At 37.6% G+C, this 13300-nt stretch overlaps 1 protein-coding gene across 16 annotated transcripts in view; it reads left to right on the top strand.

Moving 5' to 3' along the window:
* ABCC9 (ATP binding cassette subfamily C member 9) overlaps positions 1-13300 on the top strand; it is a 137053-nt gene that overhangs the window by 52818 nt on the left and 70935 nt on the right. For all 16 annotated transcript variants that reach the window (XM_021092240.1, XM_021092251.1, XM_021092242.1 and 13 more), the window contains 2 exons: positions 4266-4338; positions 5334-5439. In XM_021092240.1, the coding sequence (XP_020947899.1) occupies positions 4266-4338; positions 5334-5439 (179 nt within the window). The remainder of the gene's footprint in view (positions 1-4265; positions 4339-5333; positions 5440-13300) is intronic.

The raw sequence follows: 13300 nt of genomic DNA on the forward strand, positions 1-13300 counted from the left end.
ATAAAACCAACCATTTTAAAGTCAGCAGGGAGGTCTCATTGTGGCTCAGCAGTATTAAACCCAACTAGAATCCATGAGGATGTGGGTTCGATCCCTGGCCTCAATCAGTGGGTTAAGGACTGGTATTGCCACAAGCTGTGATGTAGATTTCAGAAGTGGCTCAGATTTGGTGTTGCTGTGGCTGTGGTGGAGGCCTGCAGCTGTAGCTCAGATTTGACCCCTAGCCTGGGTACTTCCATATGCTGTGGGTAAGGCCCTAAAAAGCAAAAAATAAAAATACAGTCAACAATTCAGTGGCATTAAGATTCACAGTGTTGTTAAACCATCTCCTCTATATGGTTAACAAAATATTTTTATCACCCCAAAAGGAAACCCTATCTCTCTTGCCCCCGCCAACTACCAGTCTGCTTTTTGTCTCTATGAATTTATCTATTCTGGATAATTCATAAAAATAGAATCATACAGTAGGTGACTTTTTGTGTCTATCTGGTTCCTGCCTTTGTATTTTAAATTATTCTTTCCCCTTAACCCTTATCTTTATGTCTGTAATCCCCTCATCCTCCTAACATTAAGGTGTCAGCAGTAATGTGCTCAGTATAGGCACTTACAGATACTCATATCCTTGTTAAATGTGTAGTATTGTCATGAGCATTTATATTTTTGATTTCCTGAAGTTGTTTGCTCCTTCCTTTTTTTTTTTTTTGGCAGAAATTTCTCTTTATTTATTTATTTATTTATTTATTTATTTATTTTTTGCATTACTCAATGAATTTACTAAATTTACAGTTGTACAAACTCTTAGCATCACCCCACCCCTAAACCTGTCTCCTTTGGAAACCATAAGTTTTTCAATGTCTGTGAGTCAGCATCTGTTCTGAAAAGAAGTTCAGTCTGTCCTTTTTTCAGATTCCACAGGTCAGTGAAAGCATTTGATATTGGTGTCTCATTGTATGGCTGACTTCACTTAGCATGATAGTTTCTAGGTCCATCTATGTTGCAAAAAATGCTGGTATTTTGTTCTTTTTAATGGCTGAGTAATATTCCATTGTGTATATGTACTGGATCCACTCCTCTGTCGATGGACATTTAGGTTGTTTCCATGTCTTGGCTATTGTAAATAGTGCTGCAATGAACATTGGAGTACATGTGTTTTGCAAGTCGTGGTTTTCTCTGGATAGATACCTAGAAGTGGGACTGCTGGATCAAATGGTAGTTCTATGCTTAGTTTTCTGAGGAATCTCCATACTGCTTTCCACAGTGGTTGCACCAATTTACAATCCCACCAACAGTGTACTAGTGTTCCTTTTTCTCCATACCCTCTCCAGCACTTATTGTTTGTAGACTTTTGGATGATGGTCATTCTGGCCGGTGTAAGGTGGTACCTTGTAGTGGTTTGGATTTGCATTTCTCTAATAATGAGTGATGTTGAACATCTTTTCATGTGTTTCTTGGCCATCTGTATGTCTTCTTTGGAGAACTGTCTGTTTAGATCTTCTGCTCATTTTTTGATGGGGTTGTTTGAGTTTTTGGTATGGAGCTGCAGAAGGTGTTTGCTCCTTCTGACTGCACCACTGATTGTATAGTGTGTATCCTTGCATTTTACTTGTCCCCTAGTGATGGCTGCTGCATTGGCTCCATTTTCCCTCCATTGCAAACCAGGCTGTGAGGACCATCTTTGTACCTATCCTTTCATGAAGCTTTGTGGGGATTAATATGTTAGCTGATTTTCTAAGGTCAAGCAGCTAGTTAGGGAAACCAGGTTTTTAATCCTGATAGGGGAGAAGTGAGATGATTTTGTAAAAGGGAATGGAAGAGCAAATCGCAATGGGGGATTTAACTGTGTGTGTGTTTCGTGGAAGTGTAGTTGATTTACAATGTTGTATTCATTTCTTCTGTACAGCAAAGTCATGCAGTTATACATACATATACTTTTAAAAATATTATTTTCCATTATGGTTTATCATAGGACATTGAATATAGTCCTCTGTGCTATACAGTAGGACCTTGCTTATCCCCTCTGTGTATAATAGATTACATCTGCGTTAACCCTAACCTCCCACTCCAGCCCTCTCCCAACCCCCTCTCTCTGGGCAACCACAAGTCTGTTCTCTATGTCCATGAGCTAGTTTTTGTTCTATAGCTAGCTTCATTTGTATTGTATTTTAGATTTAACGTGTAAGTGATATCATATAGTATTTGTCTTTCTCTTTCTGACTTACTTCACTTAATATGAGCATCTCTGGTTGCATCCATGTTGCTGCAAATGGCATTATTTCATTCCTTTTTTATGGCTGAGTAGTATTCCATTGTATGTATATACCACATCCTCTTTACTCATTCCTCTGTTGAGGTCACCTACTAATTTGGTTCTACGAAGAAGTACCAGAGATATATATAGCACCCACTTGAGCAGGGTGGAGGAGAAGGGTCAAAGTTAATTCCCACACCCCCTTAGGTAAGTGGTAATCTCTTTGGTACTTCTGGTGTGGGACCAAATCAAGAGGTGACATTGCCTTCCTCTGGTTCTTCCCTGCAGCTTTCTGACTTTCCTCTCACACTTTTTGTGAAACTATAGCATGTTCTATCTTTCTCACATCTATGATCAGAGGACCTCACAGAGGTTTTCTGATCCTGTTCACTTTGTAGCTCCTTACCCAGAAATGCCTTTGTTGAAATTCAGTATTTTTTCCCAAAACTAGCTAAAAGTCCTCCTTTCTTAAAAATTTGTCTTTTTTTTCTTTTCTTCTTCTTCTTCTTTTTTTTTCCTCAAGGTAGACATAAATGATTTTCTTTCTGAACTGCTATTGCACTTTGGTCTGTTTGTTGCCCTGTTTGTTACTTAGCTCGGACTGTCTTGTCTTCATTTAACTACTCAACTAACTGTAAATTCCAAGGGACCAGGGAAGATTCATTACATCTTTGTGGCCCACATCATCCCTGACACAGGGCCTCACATAGACTGGGTGCTCAGCAAATATTTGCAAAGTGAGCAGTGATCCAGCCCTTCCATGCCACTGTCCTTCCAGGACTAAATTCATGTATATCTATGTGATAGATGTTATTAAATGCCATACATTTTACAAGCGGGAGAAAACTTACATGAAAAAACACAATCTAGCCTTTTCAAGCAACTTGCACTTTTTAAATTGTTCAGCTTTTAAAGGATATTTTTAGCTATAATTTAGATGTCACCAATTTATTCTGCAAAATTCCTAAACAAAAATGTGCTTAAAAATTTCATCACTTGGGTTTTGGAAACAAAATATTAATGTATGAGCGAGGTGTGGCCTTACTAGTTTCCTTTAATTTTTCAGGCGCTTTCCCTCCCCTTATCTGTCTCTTTTCATCCTTCCAATCTGTGGGGTCAATTATACCTCTTCTGTTTTCCATTTTTATAGCTGTTAAAACTATCAAGTCCTCTTGAAGGGCATTAAAACAATAGATTGCTTTGGGATATGTTTTTTGTTTGCTGGCTGTTGAGATTTATACTGCCAAGCAATGTTGCCTCATTTCTGTGCTTTTTTTTCCTTCCCCTTAATTTTTTCTTTAAAAATCAATAATTAGCAATAAATCCACATAGTTCAGAACACTCATTCATTACAAAACTTTCTCCTTTCCTAAGGAGACATTTTGTCGGAATAATTTGCAGTTATTTCTATTCTTTACTTTATATCACCAAGATTCTGGGAATTGCAGCAATGAGAAAATAATCAATGTAGGAGTAACATTGGAAAATATTTGGGTGATTGCTTTTTAAGAACGTTCACATATGGAGTTCCCATTGCAGCTCAGAGGAAACAAAGCCGACTAGTAACCATGAGGTCTGGGGTTCAATCCCTGGCCTCGCTCAGAGGATTAAGGATCCAGTGTTGCCATGAGCTGTGGTGTAGGTTACAGATACAGCTTGGATCCTGCGTTGCTGTGGCTGTGGAGTAGGCTGGCAGCTGTAGCTCCGATTCAAAAGAATGCTCACAAATAAATGATCCAGCAGTCCCAAATTTTCAGAGAAAATTCTTACAATTTTTTACATTCTTCATAACACCACTGACTCAAAGACCCTCCTCTCAGGGCCATTCTTTTTTGGTTTTCATTTGTGCCTCTAAATAGTTATCATTCTAAATTAGAATTTCACCACTGTGTGTTCTATCTTGTGTTGAAAGCCTTATACAGTGTTTGATAAAGAAAATTTACTTTAATTGGAATTATTCTGTAACATCACATTTTATGTAATTTTATAATTTAATTTCTATATTCTTACTTCCTAGGTCACAAATGGATACTTTTCATGGGGCAGTGGCTTAGCTACCTTATCTAATATAAATATTCAAATTCCAACAGGTAAGGATCATTTGTTACTCAATTTTGGGTAATTGTTAATTATTATGATCATGGTTTTCCAAGATAACTGAGCCTAAAATGAGGAGAGAAAGACTTTTTATTTTAATGATTTTTATTTTTTCCATTATAGTTTGTTTATAGTGTTCTGTCACTTTTCTACTACTGTACAGCAAAGTGACCCAAAAGAAAGACTTTTTAAAGACAAAAACATTTCTGAGCTATTTATTTGCACTGTGGAGCTCATGGGCCTCTGCATCACTGAGAGAATGACTGGAAATCACAAGACCTTTCACTATAGAGTGTGGACCTTTCACTATAGAGTTTCACTATAGAGTGTGGACTTTTGAACACATTATTTACCATCCAAATGAACTGTTTTTAGTTTACTAGGTGTTTTGTGGCATTTAAATAATGGAGTAGTTGATTTCTCATTTTTTTGAAGAAAGACTTTAAAGAAAAGGTGTATGAAAAAATAGTTTTCTATCCCTGAGGAAGAATGATGAAGTTTTCAAGATATTTAAGACTCCAATACCTAATTGTTGTTATTGTCAGTGTCTGGATCATTGAATAGGAATTTTTTTTAACTTGGCCTCATGTTCAATAGCTTGGAATTTTTCTATTATACGTGAAAGTCAAAGGAAGAACAACCCAAATCACTTTCATCTCAATTATCTATTTTGTTAGAATTGTCTTTTTTTCTGAATGGATTAAATAATAACTAGATGATTTAGGTGAGTATTTCCCTGTTCTCTTTCCTAGTGTCAGTTATTCTAAGAGTTTTAAAAACAGCATGTCAATATCTATAGATTTTAGTTTTTCGTCCCTTTTCCAAAAATAAAACTTAGTTTCAGGGAAAGGAGGTGTTTAGAATACTTTGTGGCCTGAGACCACCATTGGGCCATTGATGGTGAAACATCAGCCTTTTCGGTTTTGATTTTATTGTACTAAGTGAATTCCATGTTGTCCAGTTCTTATCCTTCGTTGGTTTTCTCTAGGTCAGTTAACCATGATTGTGGGCCAAGTGGGATGTGGGAAGTCCTCTCTCCTCCTTGCCATCCTTGGTGAGATGCAGACACTGGAAGGGAAAGTTCACTGGAGCAAGTATGTATATTTTGAAATGGTTCCTGTTGCTCTGTCTTACATCTCATGATCTTCCAAGAGAAGAAATCAGAACAATAGATTCCCAGGTTAGGAGTCTGAGGACTCCTCAGAAATAAGCACAGCTTTAAAAAACAAAAATCAAATTAGTGGAAATCTTAACTATTCTAAGTTTAAAATTATAAAACAATTGATTATAGAGGTTTATAATAGTATAAACTAGTATGTTGCCTTTAAGTAAGATTGGGATTGTAAAGATAGATTTTTTTTTTAGTTAAGTGGGTAACATTGAAAGACATAAAATGTTAGCGTTCCTGTTTTGGCTCAGCAGGTTAAGAACCTGACCAGCTTCTGGGAGGATTCAGGTTTGATCCCTGGCCTCGCTCAGCAGGTTAAAGATTCTGTGTTCTGAAAGCTGCAGTGTAGGTCACAGATGCAGCTCGGATTTCATGTTGCTATAGCTGTGGTGTAGGCCAGCAGCTGTAGCTCTGATTTGACCCCTAGCCTGAGAACTTCCATATGCGGCAGATGTGTAAAAAATAAAAAACAAGGAAATAAAACTTACAAATGCATCCCTATAATCAAAGAAGTTATGGAAAACTTGCATTATTTATAAAGCTTACCTTCACACAGAGCCTTAATGGTCTGAGAGGAAATACAATCTTTTCCAAACGTGTCATAAGGGGCTGAGAAAGCAGCCATTTCTCTCCACACCCAGCTTAAACTAGACACTGGAAATATTTAGTTGGAGATATGGCTATGTCAGACTAGTATGCTATGCAACTCCAGAGACATGGAAAAGGAGGTATTTAACATGGTACTTCTTCTGAATATATGAATGGTTGTTTTGGTTCTTCACGGCACATTGTAGTAATAAAGTGACTCAGAACTATATTATATAAGTGTGTAATAACGAATAAATCATATTGATTTAGTTTGACCTACCTAGTAGACCTCCCAGAAGCAGTTTATGGAGAAAATGGTTACCCCTTACCTAAAATATTAAATTTTTGACCAGTGTTCTCAACCATGTGTGAATTTGCTCCCAGGGGACATTAGGTGATGTCTGGAGACATTTTTGGTTGTCATACCAGGGGAGTTGGCTACTGCTGATCTAGTTAGTAAAGGCCAGAGATGCTACTAAAGATCCTGTGACGCCCAAGACAGCCCCTCCAACAGCAAGATCTGGCTTCAAATGGCAGTTGTGCTGGGGTTGTGAAACCTTGCCCTAGACCTTTGTACTGACCATTGTAAGTTCCACTGTAGCACAGTTTACTATTGACATACGCAGACATCTCTTGAGAATGAGTAAAAACTATTTACAGGTATTTTTAGAATAGATTCTATTTTAAACTCCAATTAAGAGACAGAAATGTTTGGCTGTGTAATTTGAGCTGGAAACAGCAGAACTGTAAATGCTATTTTTGGTATCACTGGTTTGCTTCATGACAGGTTCCTATTGATCACTAAGGTTGGGTGCTAGGTGGTATGTGGTCTGCCTTGGTGATCACCTTCCATCTTGGAGGAATGCAGGTTTTGAGAATCAGGTCTTACTAGATTAAACTATATTGCATGACATGTTTGGTTACAATCAGCTTATTTGGGTTTTGTTTTTACCTTGTTTCACTAGCATTAAAACAGAGAGGAAAGGAGTTCTCATCATGGTGTAGTGGAAACGAACCCGACTGGGAACCATGAGGTTTTGGGTTCCATCCCTGGCCTCGCTCAGTGGGTTAAGGATCTGGTGTTGCTGTGAGCTGTGGTGTAGGCCGACAGCTACAGCTCCGATTAGACCCCTAGCCTGGGAACCTCCTTATGCTGTGGGTGTGGCTCTAAAAAGACAAAAACAAACAAACAAAACACAGAGAGAAAGAATGAGAGACATAGATAGAAACAGCTTGAGATACTATTTTTATACTTCTAGAATGTTTGTAAAGGGACTTCCTGTCATGGCTCAGTGGTTAACGAATCTGACTAGGAACCATGAGGTTCCTTGCTCAGTTGGTTAAGGATCTGGCGTTGCCGTGAGCTGTGGTGTAGGTTGCAGACGCGGCTCGGATCCCGAGTTGCTGTGGCTCTGAGGTAGGCCACAGCACTCCATATGCCATGAGTGCGGCCCTAGAAAAGGCAAAAAGACAAAAAGACAAAAAAAAAAAAAAATAGAATGTTTGTATAATATAGTCTTCTCTAGTGTTATTTAAGTAAGATTCCAGATCCTAGCTTCACTTGGGCCAAATTGACTACCAGTATTATCATTAATAATCATTACGACTTGTGAATGGATAAATAAATGATATGGGACTTAGGAAAGTAGTTTATACAGTCTACTTATTTATTTTCTTGAGTTTCTAAGCAAGAGTAAATACATATATACATGTATATACGCACACACAGTATTTTAGGCAAATTTATAACACTTATACGGTATCTAATTTCATAAAAATTGTGAATTATTTTATTTAAAATAACATAATAAAGTTTGAAAATAAATATATCAGAAGAGAAATAAGGTTTAAATAATAATCTGAGCAGTTGATAGGTAGAAACACATGTATTGGATTCTTGCATGTTTATAAAATATGGGCCCCCAATTCCTCTTGCAGCTTCATGGAAACTAGTCAAAGAGGGAAACGAGAGATAAAAACACACATTTACTCAATAAAGTTTTTAAAAAATTTAAAGAAATAAGAAAGAAATCTCTCCCATAAATCCTAATTTTAAAAAGCTAATGAGGAGTTTCCATTGTGGCTCAGTGGTTAACAAGCCCGACTGGCATCCATCAGTTCACAGGCTCGATCCCTGGCCTCGCTTAGTGGGTTGAGAATCCGGTGTTGCCATGGGCTGTGGTGTGGGTCACAGAGGCGGCTTGGATCCCGAGTTGCTGTGGCTCTGGCGTAAGCCAGTGCAGCTGCAGCTCCAATTCAATCCCAGCCTGGGAACCTCCACATGTCAAGGGTGTGGCCCTAAAAAAAAAATAATAATAACAAAAAAAATAAATAAATAAAAAGTTAATGAAAATTTAGATCTTAAATTCAGAGTCAGTAGGATGAAGATACGATAAAGGATTTATGATAATTCTAAGTACTTATAAAATCACTGTAATTTAAAAATCATCTTTTTATGAACATTTGCTTTAATAGTCAATAATCCCATCTCTTCATGGTCAAAGGAGAAAAATTTTCTTCCAAAGATATTTGGATTGGCTCTGACACACACACAAATTAAAAACTAACCCTCTAAGAAACTGGATAAGCTAATGCAAATGTTATTTTTCTTTATGAGAACTACTTAATTTTCTTCCATGGTATCCTTAGTATCTAAGAAAACATTTTAAGATCAAGCAAGTTCAGAGGATACTGACCTTCTTTAAAAGAGTTATTTGCAATTACTTTTCATTCTGGGAAAAAAAAAAGTTTTGCCTAGTCCAATAAAGAAAGGCATAAATGTTATTAGAGCAAAGCTAATTTAGACGTGATCAATATTGACAGGTTGATGATGTATAAATGCTAAGATATCCTTTACCTCAGCAGACTTAATTGCTTGCTATTTTTTAAAGCTCAAAACAAGAGAGTTCCTGCTGTGCTTCAGCAGGTTATGAAACCAACTAGTATCCATGAGGGTGTGGATTCGATCCCTGGTCTTGTTCAGTGGGTTAAGAATCCAACATTGCTGTGAGTTGCTGTGTAGGTCACAGATATGGCTGGAATCTGGCATTGCTGTGGCTGTGGCATAGGCCTCAGCTGTAGCTCAGATTCGACCCCTAGCCTGGTGACTTCCATATGCGGCAGGTGCATCCCTAAAAGGTGAAAAAAAAAATTAAAGCTCAAGGCAGAATAAAGCAAAAAATAAACTAGATGTTATAGTAAGGCCCCAACTGTCTTGCCGTCATTCATTCATCATTGAATATATCTCTGGTCGCATGAATTTTATTTTTAAATGTGCCCTCATAGATGGAATGAGCCAAGTCCTATAAAGTACTCTGTCCTGTTGCAGCAAGAAATATTTACTCTGGGACGGAGAAGGGTGTTGTCACTCCCCCAGGACACACATGCATGGATGGGTAGAACTTGATACACAAAGACATTTATAGATGTCTCCTTGGCAAGTGCTACCTTTAACCTCTGACATGGAGTAGCCCCAGAAGAGAAATGTGAGAGAGACAGGGAGGGACTGAAAAATTCTCCAGACTTGTCAAAATGCCAGAGTTCTTGCTCCTGCACCTGAGTGTGCTCTATTTTTTCTTATCAATTTAATTTAATTTTTATTTTATACTGGAGTATACTTAATTTGCAATGTTGTGTTAGTTTCTGGTGCACAGTAAAATGAATATAAGTATCTAAATATATTTAGGTATATTTTCCTTTAAGAGTGAAAGTTAAATATCTTATACTAGCTTCAGCAGAAGAGAGCAAAGGTAGATAAAGATCCACTGGTAGGTAGCCATTTCTCACAAATAAAAAATTATATATATATATATATATGGATATATATATCCATTCTTTTTCAGATTCTTTCCCCATATAGGTTATTATAGAATATCGAGTAGAGTTCCCTATGCTAGTAGGTCCTTGTTGATTATCCATTTTATATATAGTAATGTGTATATGTTAATCCCAAACTCCTAATTTATTCCTCCCCCAAACTTTCCCCTTTGGTAAAGATAAATTTATTTTCAAAAAGTCTGTGAGTCTGTTTCTGTTTTTATTTTTTGTATCATTTTTTTAGATTCCACATATAGGTGATATCATATGACTTTTTGTCTTTGACTTCTCTTAGTACAATAATCTCTAGGTCCATCCATGTTGCTGCACATGACAATATTTCATCCTTTTTTATGAGTGAGCATATTCCATTGTATATATGCACCACATCTTCTTTATCCATTCATCTGTTGACAGACATTTAGGTTTCTTCCATGTCTTGGCTATTGTAAATAGTGCTGCAGTAAATGTTGGGGTGCATGTATCTTTTAGAATTATGGTTTTCTCTGGATATATGCCCAGGAATGGGATTACTGGACCATATGGTAGTTCTATTTTTAGTTTTGAAAGGAACCTCCATACTGTTCTCCATAGTGATTCTAGCAATTTATATTCCCACCAACAGTGTAGGAGGGTTCCTTTTTTTCATGGATGTGTTTTATGGTTGTTGAAAAGGCAATGTTCTGCCTGACTGAAATTGTCCTTTCCTGGTTGTCATGATAAATAATAATTCCTACTAATGTTTTAGGAACTGGAACTAAAATGCTTTACCTGATGGACGGTTCCCATGAGAGAGTTCAGAATGTATAATTATTGTGGTAATCATGTGAGACGTAGCCATAATCTATCTTTGGTTTCCCTTTCTTTTCCTTTCCACCTTGCCCATGACATCAGTCATGCTATTGCCAGACCCTATTTGTCCCGATGTTCTATTTTGTATTGTCTTGATGTAATTATAGTGGCTCAGTTACTGTAAGACTGGTGAATTGAGGAGTTGCTTCTTTTTATGTGACTTTGCCTGGCATGAAGGGATAACAGCAACACTGAGTCAGCTTTTCTAGGTCAGACATGATATAACATGTTTGCGTCCCCTTCTTCCAAATATGGTTCCTGATTTAAAATTACAGAAGTCACTCTTTCCCATTCCGTAAGGTATCAATCATGAACTCGGAAATTGCTAGAATACCAGGGCTAACTTTTACTTTTGAACGAAAGTACACCCAAATCCTGCATATGGAAGTATAATTGGATGTCACTTTCCTAAAGGGAATTTTCCATCTGCCCTCTTTGCTGTCTCAGTTGCCTAGCACTGTTCACTGCCACACTGAGTGGTGGGTGATGAGTTTAAACATGGAACTGGTAATTTCCATGTAGTCAAATAGGATCTGATGTTAGAATTCAGAGATAATGCTATTTATTTATTTGAGTATGTATGTGTTTATTTAGGAAGAGAGAAAATAACCTTCCATAATTGAATTTGATGCAACATATTGCCAAGTGAGAAGTTTGGAAAGAGGAGCTCTGAAAGTTAAGGGCCATATCACTCTTGGAAAATGAAAGAGGACAATTTTTTTATTTGTGAGAAATGGCTACCTACAAATGGATCTTTATCTACTTTTGCTTTCTTCCTCTGCAGCTAGTAAAAGATGTTTAACTTTCAGTCTTAAAGGAAAATATAGCTAAATCCTGCAAGGGGAGGTCTTCAGAAGTGAAGATCCACCATATGCCGTCATGCCTTTTTCAGGACTTTACTACAGGATTTAAGCCTTATTTCTTATAGAAGTCTTTAATTTCTTTCTTTCTTCATTCCATGAGCTTTCATTTAAAAAAAAAAAAAGTCTTGCCTATCTCATAAATGCCTGAAACATTTCTCTTTTTAAAGGAGTAATTTACCCACACTTAATCTCCTTGCTTTCCTTCTACCCAGAACAATGCAATCAGGCTGAAAAGTTCTCGCCTTGACTTCCTAAATGCTCACTTGTCATGTTTTGTCCTCAGTCTTAACCTCTCCATAGCTTTGAAACTGTTCACCATGGATGACTCCTGGAAACCAACTCCTTTCTTGATTTCCATGACACTTTCACGTTTATTTACATTTTAAAAATTGTATATCGCATGCCTACAACATGCAAATCTTTGTATTCACTGTTGGGGGGTAAATAATTGAACAAGGGAACCAGCCCCCTATTCTCAGGAAGCATACTGTTAGAAGGCCATGAGGAAGGAAGAAAATAGTTCCATAATTATTTGGTTCAGTTGTTGCCATTGTCAGGAAGAAAACGTACAGGGTTTTAGAAGAACCAATCATAGGTGACCTGAGTTGAGTCTGTGGGGTCAACAAGGCTTTTTTAAGGGGATGCATAGATGAATGATACTTGAACTTACATTTTAAGGATAAGCCAAAATTAATGAGTTAAACAGTAAGGACAAGTGGCGATGGAAGGTGAGGAAGAATATTCTAGTTCTCCTTCAATCTTTCTGCAGTCTACTACAGGATCTCCTTCCTTTATTTATTTATTTATGTATTTATTTATTTATGTGTTTATTTATTTTTACTTTTTTTTTTCCCTAGGACCACACCCACAGCATATGGAGGTTCCAGGCTAGGGGTTGAATTGGAGCTACAGCTGCCGGCCTACACCACAGTCACAACAACGTGGGATCCAAGCTGTGTCTGCAACCTGCAACCTACACCACAGCTCCTGGCAACACCGGATCCTCAACCCACTGAGCAAGGCCAGGGATCGAACCTGCAACCTCATGGTTCCTAGTCGGATTCATTTCTGCTGAGCCACAATGGGAACTCCTCCTTCCTTTATTTGTATCTTTGACTTTAGCTGCTCTCTAAGTACTAAGGACACACCAGTGTACATTTCTAGCCAAGATCTTGCTTCTGAAAACATAATACCTCTTTCCAAAAAGTTGTATACAAGCAGCCAACTGAACACATCCAAACTGAGCTCATACCTTTCATATTGCTGCTGTTTCCAAAACCTGCTTCTCCTCCTGAATCTTGGAAGGGTGGTGTCCCCACCCCCTGAAATCAGCGAGTGAGTGCCCAAGTCAGATCCCAGAGATTCAACCGAGATTCTTCTCTCTCTCCATTGCCTGCAGAATCCAACCAATCACTTTTCTTATGTCAGTCCTTACATTTTAATTATTTTCCTGGTTCAGATACTTATCGCATATGTGAGCTACTCACTGTAATAACTCCCTTACCTTTCTCCACACTGTTGTGAGTTTTTACTTTTGATGTGAACATCTAATTACTACCTTCTTGCTAGTAAATCTTTTATTTTTATTATTATTTCTGGCTGCACCCACATCATGTGGAAGTTCCCAGGCCAGGGATCAAACCCATGCCACAGCAGCAACCCAAACCA

Source organism: Sus scrofa, chromosome 5 (assembly GCF_000003025.6).
Source record: "Sus scrofa isolate TJ Tabasco breed Duroc chromosome 5, Sscrofa11.1, whole genome shotgun sequence".
NCBI lineage: Eukaryota > Metazoa > Chordata > Mammalia > Artiodactyla > Suidae > Sus > Sus scrofa.